General features: G+C 36.2%; 1 protein-coding gene across 1 annotated transcript; it reads right to left on the reverse strand.

Moving 5' to 3' along the window:
- On the reverse strand, positions 1-27126 carry FAP (fibroblast activation protein alpha). The gene is made up of 26 exons (XM_053471033.1): positions 26473-27126; positions 26233-26314; positions 21764-21856; positions 20180-20274; positions 19708-19782; positions 18395-18447; positions 18233-18305; positions 17654-17774; positions 17229-17383; positions 15191-15294; positions 14969-15104; positions 14598-14642; positions 13422-13526; positions 12652-12722; positions 11750-11803; positions 10885-11006; positions 10703-10750; positions 9903-10001; positions 9354-9423; positions 8604-8798; positions 6953-7007; positions 2655-2754; positions 2198-2262; positions 1863-1935; positions 1376-1449; positions 1-116 (listed from the first exon to the last, which is right to left on the reverse strand). The coding sequence occupies exons 1-26, from the start codon at positions 26476-26478 to the stop codon at positions 21-23; spliced, it is 2265 nt and encodes a 754-aa protein (XP_053327008.1). The 5' UTR covers positions 26479-27126; the 3' UTR covers positions 1-20.
- Between the last annotated feature and the right edge of the window lie 511 nt (positions 27127-27637).

The raw sequence follows: 27637 nt of genomic DNA on the forward strand, positions 1-27637 counted from the left end.
TATTAGCTATTTTAATTTTATTAAAGATTAAAGCATTGTTTAAGAAAACGAGTCATGTGGGTATATAGATGTTTTCTTCCAGAGCCTGAAATTGAATGGTCCTTGTCTGTATACCACTGCAAAAAAAAAAATAATAATTAAAATAAGTCACATCTGGAAAAAAATATAATACTGGTTGTATAAAACCAGTGTGATCAAATTCTGTTTTAGAGAGCACCATATGAGCCTATAGTATATTTCCTTCAATGCATTTCGAGCAACTTAAGCAAATATATTCAGAGAAGGGAGACAACATCTTAAATGGAAATCTTTTGATTGTAAAATAAAAAAGCACATTTTGTATGTTCCTCAAATATTTATGGATATAAACACAATGTGTATTTTAAAGTGTTCCTTCTTTAAAGTTCAGCTGCGTTGGCGCTGGATCAAGGATGGCTGCCTCTAGAAGTCCATCAGGTATGTGTCCTAGTATTGTCCTAGTATTGTTTTCAAGGAGCAAAACATTAATTGTTTCACCAATACGGTTTTCAGACGGTTAAAAATTATACATTGAGGTACAGGGTGAGTGAAGGAGAAGACACTGAGAATGGTTTACATTATGTACGCATAATGTAAATGCACACTTTAAACAAAAGCTTAGATTAAAGGGTTTTTAACGATTAGACATGTATGAACATGGTGAAATCTTCATTTAATTTCATCCAGAACAGGAAATAGAAGAGTGATTTAAGCGAGACCCCCCTCCTCCTCCTCCTCCTCTTCTCGTGCGTTTGCCATATGGTAAGAATTTGTGAGAACATGGTATATGTGCATTAAGGGAATCGTTGGAAGTATCTGTGCTGTCCACATTGGCATGTGATGGAAAGGAGGAAGGAGAATATATATTAAAAGAAAGATGCTAACTTCCAGCAGCCACTTGTGCTTGGGGAAAATAAGGAATAGATTTTAACTCAGGATCAGGGTTAACCTATGAATTTGTCTTTTAATGAAAGGAAATGGCAAGAATTGTTTTCAATTTCTTGTCAGAAGCCCTGACATTTTCAACTATGGAGCATGTTGTAGTTAACGGAACACCCTACGCTCCTGTAGAGTGTTTATATGTGAAACACACTGCACAACTACCTTGCCGTGTTCCTTTCAGATTGATGGCATGTCAGCTGGCCATACTGGACATCTGACACACCAAGCAAATGTCTGGTCGGCCACTGGCCAATAGCGTAACACACTCATGCTACATGAGCATGAAAGCGTAGTGCGCGGCTGTGCATATCCAGCCATCTATAGCACTTACGTCATCAGACCAGACCCCACAGAACACCTTGCCAGCTTATAACACAGATGCAATAATCATATAAGTAACTAAAGAGAACTTTACCATTGCTTCGAAATCAACTTGGGCATCGACCAATGCCTTGGAGATCTGGGCTGCTTGTTGAAAATGTACATTATCTGCAAAGGAAAGAAATAGAAAGATAAAACCACGAATCAGAGTATTTAATATTTTAAATGACAGAGTATTTTCATTTCCTCTAAACAATCTAGAAAGCAACGCAACACATGACATACCTTATCAGGTAAATGAATATTCTGCCCAACACATTTTTACATTGCATCATTTTATACATAAGATTTGCACTTAAATAGGAAAAAATATTTTTTATTTGCCATTGGTGAAATTTAGTCTAAACACCGTTTAAATCTTTGGTGGGACAAGGGCGTATAATACGTAAAGGGTTAAGTACGACAGGAGTGTACTGTGCCCTATCAGAAACCAAGTAGTATGTCTAATGCTTCTCAAACATAATTATTCTCATATTCTCTCTCTTTATTTACACTGTTGATCGGTCTCAGATAGAACCCACCATCTGCTGTTCCATGAATGAGCAGGTAATCTACTTCCTTAAAATGCTGTGCCCTGGCCATCACAGTTGAATTCTAAAAAGGAAGAAGAGTCAGTTCATTAGACGTGATTTCTGATGCAGATCTAATATTAAAAGGCTTTTGTTTGGCAAAGCCACTATCAGTTGTGAAAGCCACTCTAAGGATGTTGTAAATATTTCTGATGGTCATATTTAACTTCCGGGAATAACTGTGTGACCTGTGCCTCGTTGTATTGCCACACACACCAAATGGAATCAATCCAAACTTTAGACTTGACTCAAAAAAAAGAATGCAATATATTTATTATTCTATGTACCTTATAATTTTCCAGATTATCTGATTTAGTAGGCAGACCCATGTACCTCTCAGTGTAGATTGAGGCTGTAAAGAAATTGAAACATTATATATATATAATAGCAAGTCTGTGTTCTAAATTAGAACCCAGTGAGCTAGAAGTCCACAAGCTAGATGGAAAAACTGAACCTAGAACCTTGCCTGGGTTGTGGATTTGGAGTTCGAGCCAAATCTCTCTACTGTCTGCTGGAAAAGTAGATGGAACTAAATGTAGGTTCTAGGTCACCTTCAAAATCATTGAGCTGAGCTAGATGTCAGGCTTAAACCTGGTTCAAGCCTTCGGCAGATTCCTTCACTCTACAATAAGTCACCATCTGTGACATTCTGTTGAATTGTTTCTACTAGCTGTGGGTATTTCTGCTATTCTATAATCCCCCTCCAATATAATTTACAATTCAAATTTCTCAACATTTACATACCATAATATTCCCAGTTTGAAACAGGAGCAACAGCCATCCCGCATTTGAATAGCCCGGTTCCGTGTCCAAGAACCATTGAAGTAACATATCCTCCATATGACTATGACGCGACATAAAAACAAATTACAACAAGCCACAATTAAATATGTACAATGTACATCATTTCAGATGTTGGCTCTTTTGACACGAGAGAATCAGATTTATTGTTTACTTATACTTTATTTAAGTACTCTAAAAAAAAAGTATTTTTCTCTGTAAATGACATTTAACGAGTCTCTATTAATTACAGGAACATTAGTCATCAACATTTTACCACTTGAGGTCCGAGAGGCGCACCCAACTGGCACACATTTTATTGACTTTGTTTTCCAAGTATCTTCAGAAATTATTAGACATCAAAGAGTAGACTATTAAAACTCAACTGAACTCAAAATGATATAATATTATAAAGTTTGTATTATAATACAAAGGAAAGGTATATTTATGTACATACTTATCTAATGGTGAGGGGGTGACATTTAGTCATTTTAGCTAAATAATCTATTGGTACTAGTGCGTTAAAATATTTTAAAAGAAAAAAGTAAAATTGCATCACAAGTAAACTTTATATTTAAACTAGTATTGTTGTATCAAGTTTAGAAGTATATATATATATATATATATATATATATATATATATATATATATATATACACACACACACATATACAAACACATTTAACATTTATTAAATCTAATAGTTGTATATAACTAAGTATTTTTTAAATCATTAACTTTTTTTAAATGTCTGTTAAAGATCATATGTTTGTTTTCTGGTTTTCAAAGAGACTATGATTATCTTTTGAGATCTGTTGCTTAAGAAGTGGATTAATACTTAGAACTTCATAGTTGAAAACTGGCCAACTGAATATTAGTTTTCTAACCGGAACATAGAGTTATCTTGGAAGAAACAACATGTGTCTAATAAAAGCATTCCTTCTCACTCAGAAACATAAAGGAATAAAGTCATATTATTGTATTATTATTTATTGTGGTAAATAGCTCCATCATATTCCATAGCGCTGTACAATGGGGATAGAGGCAATATTGTTACTGTGTTTTTCGCCATGTTGATGGGTAAAGTATCAGAGCCTATAGTCCGAAATGATACTTTCTATCTAAACAGCAATTATAACAAATGATACGTTTTTGCTATTTGTATTCTAAGTCTATTTATTCATAACGAGTAACCATAATATACAATGATACAATGATACCTGATACAATGGTTTACAGGCTTTACAGATTTCCATTCCTATGTGCAGGGCTGGACTGGGGATGACAAGGTAGCCTTGGCACTTTTAGGCCGAGGGCCGTCAATGACATAAACGTGGATGACGGCTGGATATGACAAGACACACATTACGTCTTTATGCTCACGTAGTGTGTGGTCAGACATTTCTAGCCAGTGGCCACACACTGCAGCACCCAATCAGCCACTGGAGTGGTAGATCGTGTAACTATGGAGGCTTTTGGCCAGTGGCCCACAGGGAATTTGCCAAATGGCCAGTCCAGGCCTGCCTATGACTCTTAAATATTAACACTTAAATAACCCATCTTAAAGATGATATTGTTGTTCCTCTAAATGCCCTAATAAAACTTATGACTTCAGGATACTATATTTTAAATCTGTATTCAAGCAGGGATTTCAATGTATCACAGTATAAATATATAAATCACTGACACATTAAACAGAAAACACTTTGGTGGGATATACATTTCAATGTGTGTTGAGTAACCCTCCTATATCCCAATACACATAGAGTTGTCAATATATATATATATATATATATATATATATATATATATATATATATATATATATATATATATATATATATATAGCTGTGTGCTACAAACTAAACCATTATCAGCATTAAGTAAGGCAGAACAAATACCAAAGGCTCCATTAAGGTGTGTAGTATAGGGTGACCTGATGATCTTGTATGTGAGATAAACGATATATATATATATATATATATATATATATATATATATATACGTATATACGTTACACATGTATCTGCATGAAAGTGTCCCTGGGTTTCGTTTTACCGGTCAAGTTTGAAAAGCAGTTGGAGATTAACAATATTTTACTTGGTTTATTGCTTGCGATCCAGTTAAATGACAGTAAAACACTGTACTTTGTTCAGGACGATAATGTGTTTACAAGCATGAGGAATTTAGTCATAAATTAGTGTCATTTCTTTTTAACCTTGTATATAATAAATTGTTTTTAACAGAAAACACTTTAAAAAAAATAAAATAAGCATGCAATATGTTATGTGCATACATGTCCGTGCAATCATGTAAACCATTCATATATAGAAGGAGGTTTTAATAAGTCACAAAGTAGTTCTAGGAAAATAGATAAGACTTCCTTTAATATCTAATTTTACAACATACCTGATATCAAAAAGCAGCGTATTTTCTCTGATAAAATACTTCCTAAATATATAAAGGTAAGTCAAGTTGGGCATATGTGAGGTCATATAATACAGAACCTCAACCTAATTATGTGTTATAACTATAAACGAGTTAATTTATTGTTGCAGTTTTGTTTAAATATCCTTAGTTAACCCTAAAAGGGCTTTCTTTAAATATAACAAGACAAGGCTAAGGATGAGAAGGGGCCCTGTCTCTTTAAAGCCAACAGCCATGTTTGCAGCCACCAGTTGGATATGCGTGGCTGGGTCGCTCTACTATTGCAGCATATGGCCATTTGTACCCGGTTAGCAGCTTCAAACTGAAGGGCCAGATCTGCCACTAAAGCACCAGTATAGGTAGGTATTGGGCCCTGTTGGCCACTGGGCCACTGGGCACTGATTTTTAGACCCTGACCAGCTGCTTCTATTGGCCTCTGGTAGACAGCTAAAAAATTAACAATGCATTGTTCTGGGTCGACCAGCGACTTATTCGGGCATAGGGTACTAGGCCTAGGGTGGCCTACCTTGGGTTATTAGCCTCACCAGTGCACTGGTGCTCAATTGGTCGGTTACAAGGGCGATCTGTGATGTCCCCAACCACCTCATTTACAACAAGCCAGGTTATTTTCTCTTCTCCTCTGTCCCTCTGTCTTTTTATCTGCTTAAATTATTTTTTTACATCACAATTACTTTTAAAGCATATCTTATAGCCATGGTAGACATGTAGGGAAAAGAGAGGAGATAGTTTTAAACGTGCAAGCTTCATGTCACTAGTTATTCTTTTACAAGGAGACATAAAAAGTACTATTTAAGTTGGCTTCGTGGAGAAATCTGTAGCCTGCAAAGTCAACATAGGCAGGTAATGGGTTCATACAGTTTGTATGGAGGGGGGGAAGCCCAGCAACATATTAAAAAACGATCGCACTCTGCAAACGTAGGCGGAAGTAACACTGAATGCGGCTTCCTAAAATGGAAAATAATGATTCACGGGTTTAGCGGAATCCTTTGATAATCAGCATTGAGATGCAGAGCAAATAAAAGATACTGTATTTGGGCATCAATCTTCTCACATTTTTAAGAATTAGCTGTTAATGACTGTGAATGGAGGTGGAAAATGACTCTACGGGAGCGATACCAGGACATAGCGTAATCTCAAGCTGCCGAATATGATGTGTTTTGCGTACTTCAATTGTTAAAGCTTATCAATAAAAATATGCTGATAATGTTACAGCAAATGTCTCTCAAACACTGGATGGTCAAAAATTAACTTGAACATTAAAAGCCGCATGCAGCTGCGTGTGAATGCAGGATTGTCCGCCAGCCTCTGTGCATGAATGAAGTGGGTGTGGCCACATGCCGTGGAAAAGAGGAACTGACCCAGAGACCCAGGTAAACCCAAGAGCTCCAAGTATAGAGGTAACCCAAACTGCAGAAATTATAATATATTCGAATAGCTGTGGCACGCTTTCTATTCAGTCTTCACATTTGAATCTTTGTTTAAGATATTTCACGACTCCAGAAAATCATTTGGCATTGAGAGTGAAGCCTTATATGAGTTATACAGTTAGGGTCAATGAGTGATACAGCTGCTCCAACCCTTCCAGAAAACCTTTAAGTAGCAGCTGCTGGCTGATTATTTAGCAGGGTTAGTAAGTTATGGTATTCCAGCTGTTCCAATAAGCAAGAGCCTGTCAGAGGATGATGGGAGTTATTGTACAGTAACTAATGGAGGGTTAAAAGTATACGTAGAATACAGTACGTCACATGTGTCCAATGTATACAGTACTCCTTTATATCATGTAAAAAATATTTTAAATATATAACTTTACTTACCCAACCCCATATCGCTATTCTTTTCTCATCAATAAATCCCATTTCAATAAATTTTCTAAAAAAACAAAAGAGTTCTTTCACTTCTAAACAATCTTATATTAGAATATCATTTATCATGTTGTTCTATTGACATTTCCTCTTTAAAAAATTACTTGATTGAGTCATTCGTCGAAATATACACATGTATAAAATGAAAACAGCATTAATATATTTGGTGAACCATACATGTATTTTGCATCTTAGCTGCATTGACAAGATTGGTTTCAACGCAATATAAATTATACCACTGGGCTAAAAAATAACAAACTGTCAGATTTAAGGTAATTGTTAATTTAATGTTTGTATAATGCTTTTGCTTATAAACGTTCACAATCCACGCATGAGTTACTGTGTTACTTAACGGCTTCCATGTGTTTTCCAGCACAAAACCATTTAAAGCTACATCGCCCTTGTGGAGACCTGAGGATTAAGAACGCCTATGGCTACAAAGTGATTATATATTCACACTACTTTATTACTTAAGGTTATATTCATTTATATTTGGCAATGTTCCACTTTAAACAGAAAAAGAGATTTTGAACTGACTGGTTGTTAACTTTCACTTAAAAGAAAAAAAACTATTTCTTTAGTACCAATGATTAATTCATGTTCAACTCACCAGCTATTAAAATGATGGGTAACATATGTGGATAGCGACAAACCCCTCATAACCAAGTGATACATTTAAGCAAACTGTTATATATATATATATATATATATATATAATAATGTAAAAGAAACAGATTTAAACATTGTTTTAGTCTAAAATGCTTTTTAAAAACAGTCACAGATACAAAAAAATTAAGAAAATATATGCATTGGCATATCCTTAGTCAGTAGTTTTAAAGAGTGTCATTAGACACATAACGCAAGTCTGTTTCACTCTTGTGAAAGTCATCTTCGGATGTAATTACCAAGATACCCATAACGTGAATCATACCACAGTAGCATCCATTGACTAATTTTTACTAATTACACAAGTGTCTCTTAAACTAAAGTTTAATGAAATGCATTTGCCATGGCTTTAAGACAGCCGGGGGGCCAATGTTGGAGTAACAAGCCTGTGAATAAGGAGGCTTCTTATTCTAGAAGCTCCCTTTGGTGATTCGTAGAAATTTAATTGGACCATGAAACACGTGTCTCATGTTCTACGATCCGATTTCTCAAATCTGCTACACCCTTTGGAGTCGGTGTTCTTATGAACCGATGCGTTAACATAAGTGTAGTATTCATGTTTGGCTCCTTGCCACCATTCTTCTTCTGAGTGCTAGTATTTGGTGTCAGTGGGGCAAATGGCTCCCTGTTAACCAGTAGTACAACAGCCAAGAAGAGGTGACCATTTGGTAATTCAGATAATTCATGAATCTGAATTAGCCCCAGGCCTTCCTGTTATACTAAAGAGCAACCTGTTTTATTTTATATTTCCAGCAAATATGCTACTAATAATAATAATAATAATTAGTGGTGGTATATAATAATAGTAATGAAAATACATTCTTAAAGAGAAGCCCTTGATGATGTCATCATGACATTATTATTGTATTTAATTCCACTGTAGCCATCTGTGGGAAAGTTTAAATTAGACTGAACCTAAATATTATAAGGCACTCACCTGACAGCAAATATTTGATCTTCGACTTCATATGTGCCAAGTCTTTTATAGACAGCATGCATGAACTTGTCTCCCTGAAAAGCTGTCCCTCGACCATCCACAGAGGCAACAATTATTTCTTCAGAACTTGCCAAGTAAGTCTTCCAGCCGATTGAAAATGTGTGCAGTACTTCTTGGCTCGAGGGACCACCGTAGCTGAAAGATGTTTTAAAAAAAATGTATCTTTAATTTATGATTATTTTTACACATTTAAAGATTCAAAGCACCAAATTTGGTTGGCTTCCAAATACTGAAAATTATACTTTAATGTAACAATTAAATCAGAGTTGCTTTAATACAGTAATATATTCTGGCTTAGGCTGACTGGGTGGCAGATCTTTGGGGTATTAGCCACTCTGCCACCGATCCAGGGGCAGATCACCCTTTTAGGCAATAAGGCTGCCTGGGGCACCACTGCTTAATAGGTTGGTTAAAAGGAGTAACTCTGGCCCCCTAACAAGTCCTTTAAGACTTTGGGGGACCGTCCGTAGCCTGCTCTTGCCGGCTGCCGGACATTCTTAAATAGGTGGAGCTCTGAGATGTGATGTCATATCCTGGCGCTCAGCATTACGGATGGTGGCAAGTAAGATGGTGGCTCGGGTTGAACCTATGTCAGTGTCAAAGATAAATACATCACTGCTGTTACTATTTTGATTTTTTTTAATTTAACCTTTTTCATGCTGACAGTTTTTAACAATGCATGTTACTTACACATATAGAAGAAGTGGGTATTTCTTGCTTTTGTTAAAATTGTGAGGCAAAGTCATCTTATACCAGAATGCTGAAAATTATTCAAAACAAACAGAAAAATATAAAATCACAATGATTTAATGGAAAATGATGTACGTTGGGTAGAAAAGTAAATATATAGACTTCAGTGGTTTGTAAGTTGGAATATTTGTTTCTCTTTGATAGGGAAACCATATGATCAGTAAGAGACAATATTATAATGATCAGTAACAATTTTAACGGGATACATTGCCCTTCATCGTGCTTACTAAAGTATAACAATTACAATGGTTTAGAGGTTAAGAAGTAAGGAATTTAAACAGATTATATATGTTAAAACATAAATTAGGGAAAATGGGCAAAACGAGGCAAATTTAACATGTTCAATTTACCTACATTGGACTTTCCATTCTGTTAAACGTCTTTACAAAAGTACATTCTTCAGCATGCATTGAAACTACATTATTTTAGGTCATACACATTTTACTAAATTACTGTGCATTTTGGGTAAAATAATTCAAGGATTCATACTCATCCCGTCTTGCTCAATCTTTCCAATTCTTTCTGATGGCATTCTAACTGTGAGCAGTTTGCTTTCCAAGGCGAGGTTGTCTTCCAGTACGCGGAGCTCTAGAGATACGATTGCATCCATTAGGAATACCAAGTCTATTATAAACTGGGCCTGGAAGTAAGAAGGCTTTTTTGTACATTTAGGTTTGGGACGGTCCATGTATGATAGTCAACGCTGGGGATTTTGTGTGTAAAATGTGTAGGTTGGAGGTTGTATATTGTTTTGTCTTGCTGTGGTGGGGCTATCCACGTCATGACCTTAGTTTTTCTCTATGTGGTATATATGATATACTGCATATAATATAAATCCATGTTTATGGCCCTTCAATGTTTTTATCTAAAATGCTAGAAAGGTATACAAACAGGGATGTATTCATATCGGCACTGTCCAAGGAGAAGTGCGCCCCATATGCAGCCGTTATCTATTTGGAAGGATCGGCACAATGTAAATGGGTCACTTGGGGAGTTAAGAGATCCCCCTTGTAACACATTAAGCAGCAGCACACTGTGCGGCACAAAAGAGCGGCATGGCCCTGGTTTTGCGGCAGAGGGGATGCCACCTCCCCAGACCTGCCATTCAAAAATACATAACGGTATACAATATATCGCAAAGGTAGACATATGCTGTCACAGCTTTTCTAAACACTGCATTTTAATCCAGAACACCTTAAATTCGCCATATGGGATCAGCTCTTCAGACGGTACGGCCAACATGACATTGTGATAATTAGTATATAAATAACTTAAATACACTTACAGACCTTTATTAGTACGTGCATCATGAAGGGTGACGATGGGAAGACCAGGACCTGCAAGAACAAATTCATACAAATGTAACAAGACTAATTGCATGTGTACACACAGTACGGTAAATGCAAGTTTAAATGCTATATTGTGGCCCATTACATTTGTACTGAATCTACAGGATATTAATGGCACCCACCATAACAATAGAGCGAATAATATTTTGCCTTAATGCTAAACTTTGCAGAGTAATATTGGCACCTCTCCTTTCTTAAATGACAGGTGATGCATTGCTTTTGGCGATTTCCTTGGAGCGCAATCCTTGGGGGAGAAAGGAAAATAATACTTTATTGAGTGATTTGAATCAATATTTACTCTAACAATTATAAATAATTATAAGGAATCCATTACAGATGGAAATATTGTGTAAATTGAGATTCCAAAATCCAGCTGAAATGCATTACGAAAATGCTTCTAATAGAGGATTGTGGTTAATTAGTCTATATGCAAATGCAAATTATAATATTTTAATAATGGCTGAAGGGTCACATTTAAAACAAGACAGCCCAGAGTAGCTGCCCCTAAAGCCCTCTCAACAACCACCATAGTCTGGAGGTCTGTGCAGCCACTGGTTGAGACCTTAACTTCCTACCATGTGACCTGTGCAATGGCTGCTGCTGCAGAGCAGCAGGATATGACATCATTTCCCAGTGCCTTGAAGCAGACGGCACACAGAACATGAAGCAGGGAGCATTAGTGGAGAGGTCTGTGTTGACCACCAGCTCCTTTGCATTTAGTTATGATCTGGCATGTTTGGGGAGCTTGCCGTGGCCCCCGTCAGGCATAAAGACAGCCCTAAATTGGTAAACAATTTTATAATTTTAACGCTAGAAATAGACATTAACTAAAACAGAGAAATATCTGTGAACATCGGGACTAAAGAGGGCAAGACCAGTCAAGTGGTCCAATACTAATGAAAAAAACACATATTTAGTGAAAAGGCTCAATGGATACATGTGTAATAACATGCAAGTAACCTGAGGCCTTCATACAAAGAAACCTACCGATAGATGTTTCTTCTTCCTGGAAATCCTTCAAATTCATTACTTGAGTAATAGCTGTATTTTTTTATTTACAGATTTAAAACAAAAACAAACAATAAAAATAAGTTTACACAAAAAATATTTTAGTCATTTTGTTATTTTTAAACTTGTACTCAGTATATTAATACAATTTAAAGTGGTTTAGTCGTAAATGATTTAATACTCTATACAAGCATTAGCTGTGAAAAGGTTCTTATGTTAGGATGCTGGAAAACTATCATAGGTGTTGTGGTGCCACAAACATTGAGGAAATATGTTAGATACCTCTGCTATCTAATTAAGTCGGGGATATTAATGAAGTCGGGGTTCACAGGTACACATAACTTGTACAAATAAGGGATCAGAGTCATTTGAATTAGCAATACAATGTAAGTTGGGGCATGGATGACTAAAATGTGCCAAGGACACATAGGAAACCATTGTTTAACCTGGGTATATCACCAGCTGTTCCTAGACTTCATGTCCTATGGTCTTTATTAGACTAGATGTTAGGCATCAAGTGTGGGGATTAAACACTTTAAGACCATGGGCCAGTATATAATGTATGCTGGCTGGATATACATAGATGGCTGGATGCCCTCATACTCTTGTAGTGTGCGGCCACATGTATCCAGATCTGCCATGCAAGTGCCAGTAATGGAGTGACTGGTTTACCTGATGGCCAGTATGAGTATTAGACAAAGATTTGAATACAGGGCACCTCCAAGTTTACAATATGCATGGTCATCGGACTCGTATTTCACTGGGTCAGTTATGAAACACAGTACAGGGCGATATTTACAATCATTTGACTCATCATGGGTCATGATTTCTAAGATTTCTTACTTTTTTGTACAAGCTATATTATGGCATATCACACTTACATTGCTTCATCTGTAACATAAAATATATAAATTGCTTCCCAGGGTCCACTTGTAATTTGTATAGCATTATCCTAATAAACAAAAGAACATATTAACAGTAGATTAAATATTATTTGTTACTAATATCATACTTTTGCCATTTTCAATGTATTTTATATGCTAAAACATTAAATGTCACAGGAAGTTACTATTTGCAGCAGACTGGCCATATGGCAAACTGGGCAAATGTATGGTGGGCTGCTGGCCGCTGGCACCACACATTTACCTTCACAGCTGCTCCAGCGGAAGATCAGCAGAAGAATCTAACATTGTAGCCTTTGGTTGATCATATCTGGCCGGCAGCTACATGTACTCAGCTTGGGTCAGATTTTGCCCCTGATTGGTGGCTTACTGTACATTAAAGAATTAATTAAGATTTTTGACTACCATGACCCTTTATCTACTACTTAAGAAAGGGCATTAACCCCTTAAGGACAATGGGTGGTCCCCAAACCCATTGAAAACAATGCATTTTGTCATTAAGGGGTTAAATCCGGTCCTAAAAGAAATAAAGGGAAGCACAATATGGACAAAAGACAGAAGTAAAGGCACTAAAGGCAAGGGGCGTAAAGCACGACAGTGAAAATGGAAATGTAATGAAACAAGGCAGGCCAAAGGGAAAAAAATGAAGAATGATAATTGTAGGTAACAGGGCCACATTGATGGTTAATGCAGGGTTTAGTGCTAAGAAAGTAGGTCCTTCAAAATAAAATCAAAATAAGGCTACATACCACAGACTGATTTACATAATGAATATGTTTATAACCATTCCGGTCACTATAAATTTTATAATATGATGATGAGTCGGATGTGAACACTGGAAGTGAAGGAAAGAACTGAAAAACAAAATCCATGAAAATGCATTTTAATGTGCCCTATAGCATGATAGTTGTAACAACTGTGACAATATACTGAATATACAAAATTATGAGCGTTGGACTTGAGTTTTACACCATACATTTGTTTAAATACAAGATAATCTAACGTATACTGCTTTCACACCAATTAGAAAATCATTCCATATTCCCCAGAAATTTTAGGCAAGCTTTCTGGACTTTTTTTGTCCTCACCCTACAGATGACCTTTTTAGTCCTCACAAGGCTATGACCATCGACCAAGGACCATTGACCAGCCTTCTCAAAACATGTAGCTCTAGAAAGCCAATTCTAAATGCATTAATTCAACACAACAATCTGAATACATTACTGCGGTTCATTCATAATGTATTCACGGTCGCATGAATGAAAATGTTATCTATCCTTGTTTTCCCATTATACGTTATTAAAAGAAAATCACCATCCACTTAACAAACAAAGCAAATAAGTAAGATACAGATCATTTAGTGGATGTGTCTGAATTTTTCAAGTATAAGTAGAACGAGCCAAGATATTCCAACGCAGAGCATTCTATTTATCTCAATGTAATATAGTGTAATGTAACTATAATTAACGCTGTATTTATGGTGCTGATAAACCAAGCAATTATGTTTGCAAATAAAACTAATTATTTAATAAACCTAATCTTGCATTTAACAGATGAACATACCGCAATTAACTAACTGATTATAGACGTGTATATTACTAGGAGTTGAAAAATAAAATAGCAAAGAACCATTAAGCGTCCGTATATTAAAGCTGGTTTGCATCAGATCCAACAGCGGCAAGATATTTTAACTTTTATTTTTTTTTGCAAACGCATACGTATTCTGGTTGTTTGAATTGTATAGATGTAATGTAAGGAAGCTTTACTTTGCTTGGTTGGGTGGTAGATAAGTGAAAAAAGGGGAAAAAAATGCCAAACTAGATGGGCCGAATGGTTCCTACCTGCCATATTCACTTTAAGTGAAGTGTTAATGCATATTGTACATAAAAAATAATGTAAAATGCAAATAATGTGCAAATACATACCACACCAATCCATCCAGTTGTACTTGTTTCTAAATGCTCTTGATTCTGCATAATTGTGTAAAAAAAAGGTTACTTTTTTTCTTTATGAAGGAACTGTTTTATAAAATATTTAAATGAAAAATGAAATAATAACAGTAAATGTGCATTATAAGTGCATTATATATCATGGTCAACATTCAACTAAAAGCTCACTATGTAAACAAGCTATAAAACAGTCTATGAGCTACATATATTATTTATTAAATTGCTAGTAATTCATCAGAATTTGAGCAGGATTATAGAACTGGCACCCATACACAAACACTGAATAGAAGTGGGATAACAATCAAATCTGGAGAGTTTCCAGGTATAATTATTGTAAAATACTGTACCCTTGGGCAAATCCATATATTTGAACTTTTTTCAAAATCGCATATTGCTATGACTGATATGTTTTGTGTTCTCGTCACCCACTGGACGCTGATCCGACTATCCAGAATCCACGTCACCCAGCTAAAGTAATATTCACTGTGAAAAAACCACAGCATTGTACTTATTCATAAATAGAGCTATATCAGCAAAAAGAACATACAGCTGGGTGTTATTATTCCTACCTCGCTGCTATCAATGATGGGACAGGAACTTCAGCTGTACTTATAAATCTTGGATCATCAACCTTTGCTATAAACAGTTTGACCGTTGGATTCTTTGAGCCAGCCTTTTAAAGAAGTGAAATAAATATACATTATATTATATTGTTACAGGATGACACAACATACGTTGAACGCTCTTCAATAAACTGCTGGGCTCAAGCCCATTGCCATGCAACTCAGGGTGGGCACGGTAACAATTTCTTGGGGAATACAAAGAAATGAGCATATAAAGGAGGCGTATAATATGGTATTACAAAAAGATGATTGGGCTTCATCAGGCATTGGAGGTAAAAATAATGGTCAAAGGAGATCTATGAGTAAAGAAGCATGGTTAATAAGAAAATGACATGTGAGGAGGGGTTAGGGATGTCGGAGTAAAAAACATGGAAATAAGAGAGGTTGAATGGAAAAGGTAAGAACAGATAGAGGTAAAGGGATGTGTAACAAAGGAGCTAGTTAAAAGGGATCTAATAATAGCAAGAGACAGAGCTGGATGTTAACAAAGGCTGAGATTTTGAGCTAAAAAAGATGAGAGCTGAAAGAGCTAAAGAGATGCAAAGTAGAGAAAGGATAGTTGGAAGAGAGAAAGAGTAGATTATACGAGGAGAGGTGGGTTAAAAAAGAGTGAGCAGAGGGATTAAATATAAAAGAAGGAGCTAAAATAATTACGGAGAGGAGGGATCTTAGTATGTGCTGTTTACTGGTTTTGTAGCATATGGAATTCAGGTCGGGACAAGCAAATACCCAGTGGGCTGGTGGCTGATGGATACACATTGATACGCACTTCAAGAGTGTAAAAACATAGCATGGGGCCCCTGCTAGATACACCAGGCCTTAAAGGGCCACGACCGATTTTACTCCCTAGCCTGGACCTGACGCCAAAAGCTTTTTCCCAGAGTCCCAAAGTTTTTCCGTTTGTAATTGTGTATCATCATAGAGCAATGTATATTGTGACAAAGTGAGTTCAATGTAACTACACAAAAAGCAAAACAATAGTGCTACACATCCATAACACAAATATTATTATTATAATAAATAATCATGACATTAGTTATAACGTTTCTTTTAACATCACCAGATTCTCAATGCTTTAAAAGGGGAACCAGTGCATGAAGTGCTGAGATCAGGGTCGGACATTATAAGGTCAGCAGCCACCCAATGATTGTGGTTGGATATGCACGGCCCCATGTTCATAATGGAGCAGCAGATCGGGTGAGTATGTGGCGCTGTCAGCCAGCGGCCCTCTGGGCATTTGTCAAGTGTGTCAGATTGCCAGTTCGGGCCTGGCTGTGATTATGAGACACTCTAGTAAAATGTGTACATGGTTTTTAGCAGTTTGTGATCAATTTTGGAATTGTGCCCTGGTGGTTGAATTGGTTCCTTGGTGAATTACCATGCAATGTGCTTTTCATTGAAAGGGTAATTGAGTTGCACCTTATATTCATTCCTAAAGTGCCTGAGATGGAGACAATCGTTTAATTTAAATAACAAGCCCTTATTACGCCACCTTGTGGAAAAACACAGAACATAAGGATCTTAACTCCACGGGAAAAATCTGGTCCGTGACTGTAGAGCTTAATAAAGAAAACCTAATTGATCATCACAATAAGATTTGCTGCCAAACATCTGCCGACATAATTTTTCATGTTACTTAATATTGTGAGTTCAAGGTCTGTAGGCATATTTATGATTAACACAAAAAAACCATGCAATAAGAAATGGAACCGCAATCTCTTGTTAATGTATATTATACACTTTACAGGACCCTCAAATGTCACTGGGAAGCTGTAGCAACTACTCTCATTCCGATTTGTTAAGCAGCGGATAACTCCATGAGTTAGTGAGTTAGGTTGTGTAAACAATATTTGATGGAAAGCTGACTTTGTGCCAATATGTATTTTTTTGCAGGATAAATGCAGGAAGTCAGCAAGAACATAAGACATACTGCATTACACATTATAAGAAAAACAATGGAAACATATTACATATAATAACATACCTTCGGGTAAGGAATACTGATTGTTTTAGGATACTGATCATCGCCGTAAAAGGAATATTCTATGACTGGTACATCAGTATCATTAAATTGGACGTACGCCACAAAATTGCTATTTGTAGACCACCATGTAGCATATTTCACTCCCAGCATTTCCTCTAAATATAGAAATTAGCAATTAGTTCGTAAAACATATGCGGAAAATGTCTAAATTCACTATGACTTACTTGAACTGATAGTTGGCACGTACTGTCATGTCTGCCTATAAATGCAAGAGAAAGCGTGGCCAGGCAAGAAAGGGTTAAATGAGGGCATGTTAGGTACCAGATTTAGAGGGTAGTAGAAAAGAATGCCAAGAAAAAGAAGAAGAATAGTGATGATCTGTCGGGGTCAACCAGGCCATCGACTTAACAGAATTAGGTACCTACCTTCATACACCCAATCTGGAATTCCATTGTATATTTGGTTTTCTTTCCCGTTGTTTGTTAATTCAGTGGGTGATTCCTTAAGATTGTGTTTTAAAAATATGTTGTTATCCACAATGTATACCTAAAATACAAAAAAATTGCATAATGAAAAGACCACCAAGTTCATCCTTTATTAATAAAACAATTTGTGACCCGTAGGATTACCTGTTTAGGGACTTCTGAATTTGGGTCCACAAGATTAAGGTGAAATAAGTGTAATAGTCCACATATTCATTTAATAGCCCACGCTGAACTTTAGTATTGGCTGATGAACCCTCAGTAAATGGCGCTAGACACATTTTAGTTGTGTTACCATTTTCTAACATTAAAGTATTAGAAATGCAGCCTTTTAGGACTATGGTAGACAAGACATGAACCAAAAGATTTGTAATGTTATCTGACGTTCTTCCACTAGATGTTTAAAGGAACCTGTTTAACACGGTATATATTGTGAAATATTTACCTACTTTATGACCCAATAAGATTTTGTGCTTGCATGTCTCTGTGGAGGTAAATATATAGATTTTATTTAATACATACCAATTTATGTCCGGTGGGTGACCAGGCTATGTATTGAATGTTAGGTGGGAGCTTGTTTTCTTCAATAAACTCTCTACAAAGGGAAAATGTAAATGTATTTTTTGGAAATAAACATAAATAAAAAAAATAAAAGGTTTTTAATAAATAGATAACAATGCTAACCCATTCTCTACATCATAAATGTGGTATGAGGCCGTGTAAGAGTGTCTCCATTGCTGTAAAGATATTATAAGCAAGAAAAACAGTTATTATTTTTAAAGGAAAACATGTATTAATATAATATTGTTATTATATTCATATGTAACTGGATGTAACGATATGGAAGTGGTAGGGGGTGAAGCGGCAGTAGTCTATGCATGAAGCTGCTTAGGAGATGGGGCAGAAATGGGGATCCGGTGGGCATTGTCCATGGTGTCCAACTGGTGGAAGCAATAATGGTGTATATACCATATACCAACGAATGATAATTACCCTCAGCATGTTGATTTTGGAGATCATTATTCTATGTGGAATATATTTCTATGTTAAAACTGTGTTCTAAATTGTAATAATTGCGTATTGTTATACAATGACAAATGTTCAGTGTAATATTCTGTGGATATATAGCATGGCTAACTCGGAGGCCTTTGAGAAATCTCGCTGATTTAATTGTGAGCTATGCTATATGCTACCATTTTTTAATGCTTACAATCATTTATGTAAGCCAATGTATATCTTTAAAAAAGTTAAAGTATCGGCTTCTACAGCAGCGAAAGTAATGTGTATGTGCGCTTGAACTCAGCGGCACCCCTAAATACCAAATGTTCTGAAAACTAGCTGTATAATCAGTATTTGTATTGTGAAACATAAACATTTCTGTCAAGTAAAAAGAGTTCCTACATATATATTTGGATATTCTAAATGTTTGCTTACAATGGATTTGTTTGTCCTTGTGCGAGGGTCTGCTTTAATGTATGTATTTTAACTAAACTAAGCACTAATATCTATATAGGATTGAGCCAGAATAATAGTTAGAGTTAAAATCTTATGGATAATACGTACTGTTTAAATAGTGTTTAATAATATTTTCTACAGCTTTTAGACATTATATTTTGGGTTAATAACATGCAGTTATACACCTTATGATCATACCTGGAAACTGTTGGGGTTTGACCTGGAGTCTCTGGATAAAGCCCTGCTTCCTTGGGTCTCCATATCAGTTTCTTTTTTCTCTGGGCAGGGGAGTGGTGTGTGACCATGTCCACCTTATGCCCACCTTATGCCCACCTTATGCCCATTCCCACTCACTTCCCTCCCACTCTTCACCCACTAAAAGTGTCTGAGTTTAGTTCTATGAGAAGCCACTTCCTCAGAAGAGGGTGAGTAAGCTCTGAGTAGCCTACCCTATAAAGTTCCCAATCATTCAGGTGATCTTTAAGACTAATTTAAGATCAATTAATGAGGCTTCCAATGTACTGTATTGCAGGAGAAATTACTTGTTTATAATTGCTCTCGAAGTATGCAAATTTTTGATCTGTTGACAGCTGATAATTCGTGGCATTTACAATATCCTGAAATTAGACAGAAACAGCATATTAGAAAGGAAGTTCCAGCGCTTAGAAAAAAATATTTGCCCCTCCCCCATTTCTTTTTTTTTGCACATTTGTCATACTTAAGTCTGACAAATAATCCGAAGCACGCAAGCAAGCCCACCTCTAAATGGCTCAAAGTAAACAAAATGAAGGGTCCGAAGTGGCCCATACTTATTAGGTTTATTAGGTTTGGGGGCAATTACTTCATCACATGGGTGATATATTGGAATGATTATTGAAATCTGACTGGTTGGATGACCTGAAACATTTAAATGTGTCAAAATAGCAAAAATAGAAGGCAAATACTTTTTCACAGCACTGTATATGTTGGGATTTTACACCGTTAATAAAATGATTTTGGACCAAATGTACTTACAAAAGATGTGTTCTTCAAAATGATAGAACTGTCTCCTGTTTCCACATTATGAAGAATGACGTTTCTCTCAGTCGATTTGTGCAAGTACTCATTCTCTGTTTCAAAGGGAATATCGTGGAAACATTCAGTTATTTGTTACACTTTGAAACATGGAAATATATTTTTATTAATAGAACACAAATTTAATAACAGAAACTTTAATAATGTTATTACAGAAGGTGTTCATTTTGACATCTTCTTGTTTGCGTACTCAGAATTGTGTCATTTGTACATACAGAGGGCCTTGCATTCTTATCGTGAGCCATCATGGCAAACATTTGGATGATCTCATGAATTTGGGCGCTGGTTTTGGTTCTATTGAGCAGAGGGACAGGGAGTATACAGGATTGTCCGTGTTCTTGCCTTTGGCTCCGTTTCATATTACATAATACTTATGTCACCCCTAAATGTTAAGGTAGCCTTTGGAGCTTGGGTGTGTAGTCGAGGGTCATATAAGGTGAAAATGATAGTTCAGCTGAAAATGAGTTTAATGTTTTCAGCAATAATTCTATGACATCCAAAGGAAAGTAAACACCCAGTACAAGGCCAAAATGGTACCCAATAACATAACTGGAGCGTTTGCAGAAGCAAACCGTCCCCGAATCCTAGAGGGAACTCCAGTTTCTTCTGGTCTAGGCAGAAAGCAGTGGTGGTCCTGGTTTCATTCTATGTGTACATTTAGATTACAGATTACAAGTTGCGTACCTTGATTGGATGCCATGCATTGCGAAAAATTAGCATTATTGTTGGGCAAATTGTAGCCAATTCACATTCTTAACCCCTTAATGACAAAGCCCGTACATGCTCGGGCTCAACATGCATTGTTTTCAATGGGTTTAGGGACCGTCCATTGTCCTTAAGGGGTTAATGTATATGAAACCATTAACTCGCTGGTTGGGAAATACACATCTGGATTCATTACTTTATTCTTTCATTATAAACTTAATTTAACTAAGCAGCATTTGAGCATCACAGTGAATATTATCATTATTATTACAGAGACTCAAAGCAGCAAGTCCCAAAAGAAAGGGAGGCACAATCTTTGCTTTCCCAGAAGTGCTTACATTATCACTTAAACATTTTTTATTAGTCAAAAATCCAATATTTATCTCTCAGCAGCAGAAGAAGAGATGCAAATGTTCACTCCCTTCTGTTGCCACAAATACTTGTCCACATATGCTCTCTTTGATAAAACATATGTATTTATTTAAAAGATCAGTAATATAAGCACAAATGTCGTTTAAAAAGACAGTGGAAGAAAGTTTAAGAGGTGCATGAAGTATGCATCTAGTTATTAGTACCTATTTATTCAAATAGAACATCTGTTATTGTCAAATACCTGTGAAAATAGATTTGAATGTAATCCAGTTCTAATAAAAAACAGCTTGCGGACAGCCTCCTTTTCCCCCTTTGGTTCAATTTATTTTTTTCAGTTATGCAAATTTTTCTTTGACCTGTTGACAACGTATTTTTTTTTTCGGTTTTGTTGCCCAGCTGTTCATTACAAAAGTTGTCTGAATAAATTGGCCGAATATTTCTCCGTACCTGAAATCCACTGATGATGATATATTTTGTAGTTGAAGTCTGAACTGAATGTATCCTCAAATGAAAATTCTTTAAAACCATCACTCTTGTTCCCTGGATAACACAACAAAAAAATAACCAATATTAACTAAATTAATTAAATTTAAGAACACTATGGCCTTCTCTGATTAGAATGTTTCAATATTTTGAAAGGAAATACGTGATTTTAATTAAAAAATCAAGAAATTGGATGCTTTTATATTTTAAATATATTTCCATGAAGTCAATTTGGCAAAATATCAAGTTCTAGATTAATAATGGTTTTGTTATTGGTTCTGATTTCTTTGCCCACATTATTATTATTATTATTATTATTTTTGAGCACAGTTGGCATCTCTGACATCACTTTATGTCAAATGATCAGTCTGGTAAATGTTTGTTGCTTTACGACTACCCAATAGTGGATAGAAGTGGGTGAAATGGGGGCCAAGGCAGACTCCTGACCAGGTGTGAGCCCAAGCTGGACTTGTCTGAAGAATACTGGGAGAAGGCTGGTAAGAGGACAGGAGAGCAAATGGCCCCTGGGCAGCTCTGATTTGAAAATATTGCACTCCACAAAAAGTGTAAGGCCGCCTTTAACCTTGACTGGATCATTTATGAATATTTTTTATGAAGCCTATATGGGTGAATGTGTGTTCACATAGTATGAATTAAGTCTTCACTCCAGAATCGGTCCTTATACTGTTAGACCATGTGGCTTGGCTTGTCTCCAAGTTAATGGTGGTACGCCCTGTCCCTGCTCGATGCCCTTGCTTTACTCTGTGGGTAAGCATGAGGACCACGCTATCAAAGAGGAGGCATTTTACCCAGCTTCTCTCATTTTTTGCAAGTGGGATCACATCGAAAGTATACTCCAGCATAGAACATGCTGACTATCATGTTCTATTGATAGGAATATTATAATTTACGGAAATAAAATAATTAGAGTGTAAATGTATCTCTAATAAGTTGTGATGTATCTTGCAAATAGATGCTGGCAATATGTTTTTAATCTCTACAAATTATCATTTTTTGAAAACTTGTTACAAATCCCATAGAAACATCTTATTTGAATATACCAACATATGCATTTGCCTTTAAGTTCCACAACATTTCTAGCAAAAATAGTTTACAGTATCAAGGCTTTATTACCAGGTCCCATATCGCACTAACACCAAAGGAAACAACTTTGTATCTGGCGTTCATTCAAATTTCCCATTAATGACAATTAATTAAATGCTCCAGATTGCTCTTTTCTTCCAGTCACTGTCCATCAGCAAAGGTGATGAAAAGACCCATCTGCTGATCATCATAAAATGATCATATTAGATGCTTTTATAAAAAAAATATGGTAGTGCTACATGTTATCTATGGAAAATAAAGGCACTGGCCATCTGGGTGACTGAAGATGTATACTATCATTGTAAACCGCAAAGGAACCAACTGCATATGGAACATATTCTGTTTTATAGACACAAACATATATGAACTACAATGTATTTCACACTCAGTTTTATCTCTTTTAAGTTATTGATGCATGCGGATGTTTTTCGTTGGTCAAAGTAAAGATGATGTCCAACTTTTTTTCCTAACGAGCTTTGTCAAATGTATTAAGCATGTGTCACCAAAGTAAATATTTGCTTTGAAATGGATATTTATTTGCTGATTTTGAATTCACACTTACACACTTAATCTGCCTGACAGCTTCCTTCTGCATTACTGCAAACACTGACCAATGTCAACAGCCGAGCCGACGTGTGTAACGTACTGTAACTAATGCCCACTTTGGAAAAGGAGTATGTTGGTTGCATCATATGGAGCTGATCCAGGAAGATAGATAAAGAGCATTTCAGATTCCTAATGCATGGTGTTTTCCTACTTCAGTACAATGGAAAAAGAAGAAAGCTTATCTCTGAAAATTAACTTATCAGGGGCTATCAACCATTTTACATTACATCTGCCAAAGAAAAGGCAAACCACATGGTTATTAAAACAACCATTAAAGAAACGATTTCTATTATATAAAGGTGTTTTTCTTATTTCTACAACCTAGACATCAAAAATCCATTGGCAAACTGGCATGTCAACTATTTTTTTTTTCCACCATAAGAGTACCGTTGCCTTATTCCGCCATGCTATTTTTCAAACATACTTTATTTCAAGATAAAATACAAGGGTCAGCATTTCAAGTACATTTAATGTGATTACGTTCTCCACTGGGGATTGGTTTAACCCCTTAAGGATAATGGGCGCTCCCTAAACCCATTAAAAACAATGCATTTTGAGCCCGTACATGTATTGTCATTAAGGGGTTAATGAAATAGTTTTCAACTAGGCTTTTCTAGGAATGTGGCTCTTCAGCCTATCTCATGTATTCTCTCTCTCTCTCTGGTATATTCTTTCTCATATGAAAGTTCCAGCCACTATTTTTGTTCAAAATCATCTTGACAACTACATATCGAGCAGATCTTTCACTCTTAGAAGTCATCCAACTACGATTAGCTTTCTGGATGTGGAGGTCAGTAGAGAGTAGAAAATATCTTCCAGTATGCCACATTCTTTCATTCAAACAGAATAATCTAAGGGCTTCCTACAGCCAATTACTCAGAATCTGTTTCAAAAGAGGCTAACTACCAATAAAGGGCAACTTAGTTACTTTAAGTCTAATGGCAGACAAAAGCTACATTTAGGAAGTTTTTTTTTCTCAGGAACTAAGAAAAAAACAGGGATACAGTACATGATTGTTCATGTACTTAAAGCATATGTGGATATGGAGGTGTGTTAATTGCAATGTTAGTCTTCGCCATGCTTTCACACATCAAAGACAGTTTACCTGGCCAGATCGCAACACTCTGCATATAAATGCTCCTACCAAAGCCCACACAAACCTATCAGGCCCACCTGAACCTTGTCAAACGAAAACCCCACATTTCTTCCAAACACCCTAGACTCAGCACACCAGACTGCCAAATAAACGTACGAGTACCCCAAAATCCACACCAGCCAAAGGGAAACTAACTTGAACTTATCTGAGGATCACTGAAGTAACCCTGATGTAATGGGAAGGGGACCTAATACCACCATGGCAAGAGAAAGGTACCTGCAATGCTAGGCATGACCCTGGAAGGAAGGTCAAATAAGAATCACACACACGCCCTAGCAGTAGTCTCAATCTTCCTTAAAAACAATTAACTCTGAGTCAATATCAATACCTAGAAATGAAAGAGCAGTCTGAGGGCCCTCAGTCTTTTCCTGAGCTAGTGGAACTCCAAGCCCCCCAAGGCACCTCCTGAAAACAACCCAGAAGACGCTGACACTCTTCACTACCAGCTGGCCCCATGAAAAGAAAGTCATCCTGGTACTGCAGCAGTAAGAATAGAGATGACCTTTGAGCCACCCCCACTCCAAATAGGTTCCAAAAACCTTGAAGTAATAAAATGGCAAGCACATATTATAAAATAATTTCGACCTGAACTGCATGCCTAAGAGAGAGACCTTACGTCACAACTGTTGCTGTACCGCCTGAGCCACAACAGCATCTTTTGTACACTCACTGGAGTTCTTATTCCTGCCTGTATCCTTCTCACTGCCCTGACTAGGTCCTGCCAACATCCCTTTCTTGAAACGACAGACTGCTGCACTGGGAACGCAATGACCACAGTCAGTTCTGGCAACAGACTTTTCTCTGGAGGATGACTGCGCCCTTCCTACCAAAGCCAGCAGGAAGCACTACCATTTTTTGGTATCTTGTGTATGCATAAATAGATGAGAAATATAACACACACATGAATACACAGATAATATAACAATTTAATAAATTTTAACCAAACAAACGGTAAAAAGAGGCTGGTCGAATTGAACAGTTATTGGCATGACCTCAGTGTGACAAGTTGGCTGATGCCCATCAGCGAGAAAATCTCATTTTCATAAAACAAAACACAAGCACATGAACTCATTGTCAATAAATAACTTAACTTACATATGGTTCAAAATAATGATGTCATAACAGGGTGGGGCAAACACAATGTAAATTTTCGTACAATCCTGTTTGCACAAGCTGTAGTTCAACATCTTCATTGCAAACCTTCTAAGATACTCTTTTTCTTCATTTAAGTCAAGTTCTCCTTTATATTCAACATAAGGTTGCAATGTGTTTTGGGTGTCTGCCAGACGGCATACTTATGCAGTGAGAAAGCTTTATATAAGGAGGAACGTGACAATCTTTTTTATTTCTAGTAAGTAAGATTTTTTTTATTAAAATAAAAGAATATTTAATTTTTATCAGACCTAAAAACTTCTAAACATTTCTAAATATATATACATAAACAATTCTATATTTCCAAACCTTAACTCTGCAACATTAATACAAACTGTATGCTTTTACTGCTTTCTTATCACAAAAGAAAATGTTAAAATAACAAAAATATATTGTTTGTGATGTTTTTACTTACTTGATGTCAGGAAGTAAATACTGACCACTAGAAGGGTAAGAACTGTCACGGCTGTAGTACCAATTAAAATTTTTACCGGAGTCTGCCAAATAAATTAAATTAAGTCGGTTATAGATAAATGCTAGTTCTATGTAAAGAAAATCTTTATCTAACAAAGTATGTGAAACATAAGAGAACATGCTGTTTTTTTTAAATAAATCAGTGTATTTGTTTTATAGAAAACTGAAATAATTTACTAACCTTCATTTTGCAAAGAAAAAGGGAAAAGTGGTTTCTTTGTTGATGGAAAATTCAAAAGTTGAGGAAGCTGTCTGGAGCTTCAAGTTTTAGCCAATGCCTTAAAGTTGCTGCTTCGACGTTTAAGACGTAAGTTAAGTTATTCCGATTTTAAGAGAAATTGAAAACAGATTTAATGGGTGTTTTTGGCTTTGAGGCGAACGGTGGGTGGCTCCAGATTGTTGCAAAACCTCTGTTTCCAATGAAAATATAAGTAAACTTCGCTTACAACAGCCTTCCCTTTAATGACTCAACCATAACGGAATACAAAATGTGCAGATGTTAAAAAAAAAAAGTTATTTTAAATATAACAGGAAAGAACTGAAGTCTTGCCAAACCGTACCTCAATTTCTTTGCAATCAGCAAAATGAATTGATAATTCGGTAGTCTTAAAATATACACAAACGCCTTAAAAATGTCAATGTGTGCATAAGCTGTAACTTTTTTTTTTTTTTTTGCTGTGATTCATTTTATACAAACATATTGTACTGCAAAGTCTTGCAATAGCAGCATTATATCAACACATTCGGGCTGGGGTCATTCCATTGCTATAACAAAAAGAACAAGAGTTGTGGGTCTTTCCCTAGTAAAGAAGAACTGTGGGTTTTAGCCACTTGTCTTTACAATTTTGACACAGCGATCTTCTATATTGGACCAGGGGGCTCCTATATATTATGGTATTATTTTCCAGGCAGTTTTGTATGTTTCGCTAAAAAAAAAAAAAACACTTTATGTTTTTCTGCCTATCAAATATCAACAGATATTAAATGAACACCTGACTACCTCTGCCAGAAAGCTTCAAATGGGCTGTGGTTGGATCTTTCAACGGGGCAATGATCCAAAACATACATCAAAATCAACAAAAATGGTTTACTGACCACAAAATCAAGGTTTTACCTTGGCCATTCCAGTCCAGCCTCATAGGAAGCTTGTGAGATGAGTTGAAGAGGAGAGTCCACAAGCATCAACCTCGGAATTTGAAGGATCTGGTGAGATTCTTTATGGAGGAATGGTCTCAGATCCCTTGCCGTGTATTCTCCGACCTCATCAGGCATTATAGGAGAAGACTCAGAGCTGTTATCCTAGCACAAAGTATTAACTAAAACAGAGCCAATAACTGTGGCACATA

The sequence above is a fragment of the Spea bombifrons genome, chromosome 7 (assembly GCF_027358695.1).
Source record: "Spea bombifrons isolate aSpeBom1 chromosome 7, aSpeBom1.2.pri, whole genome shotgun sequence".
NCBI classification, from domain to species: Eukaryota; Metazoa; Chordata; class Amphibia; order Anura; family Pelobatidae; genus Spea; species Spea bombifrons.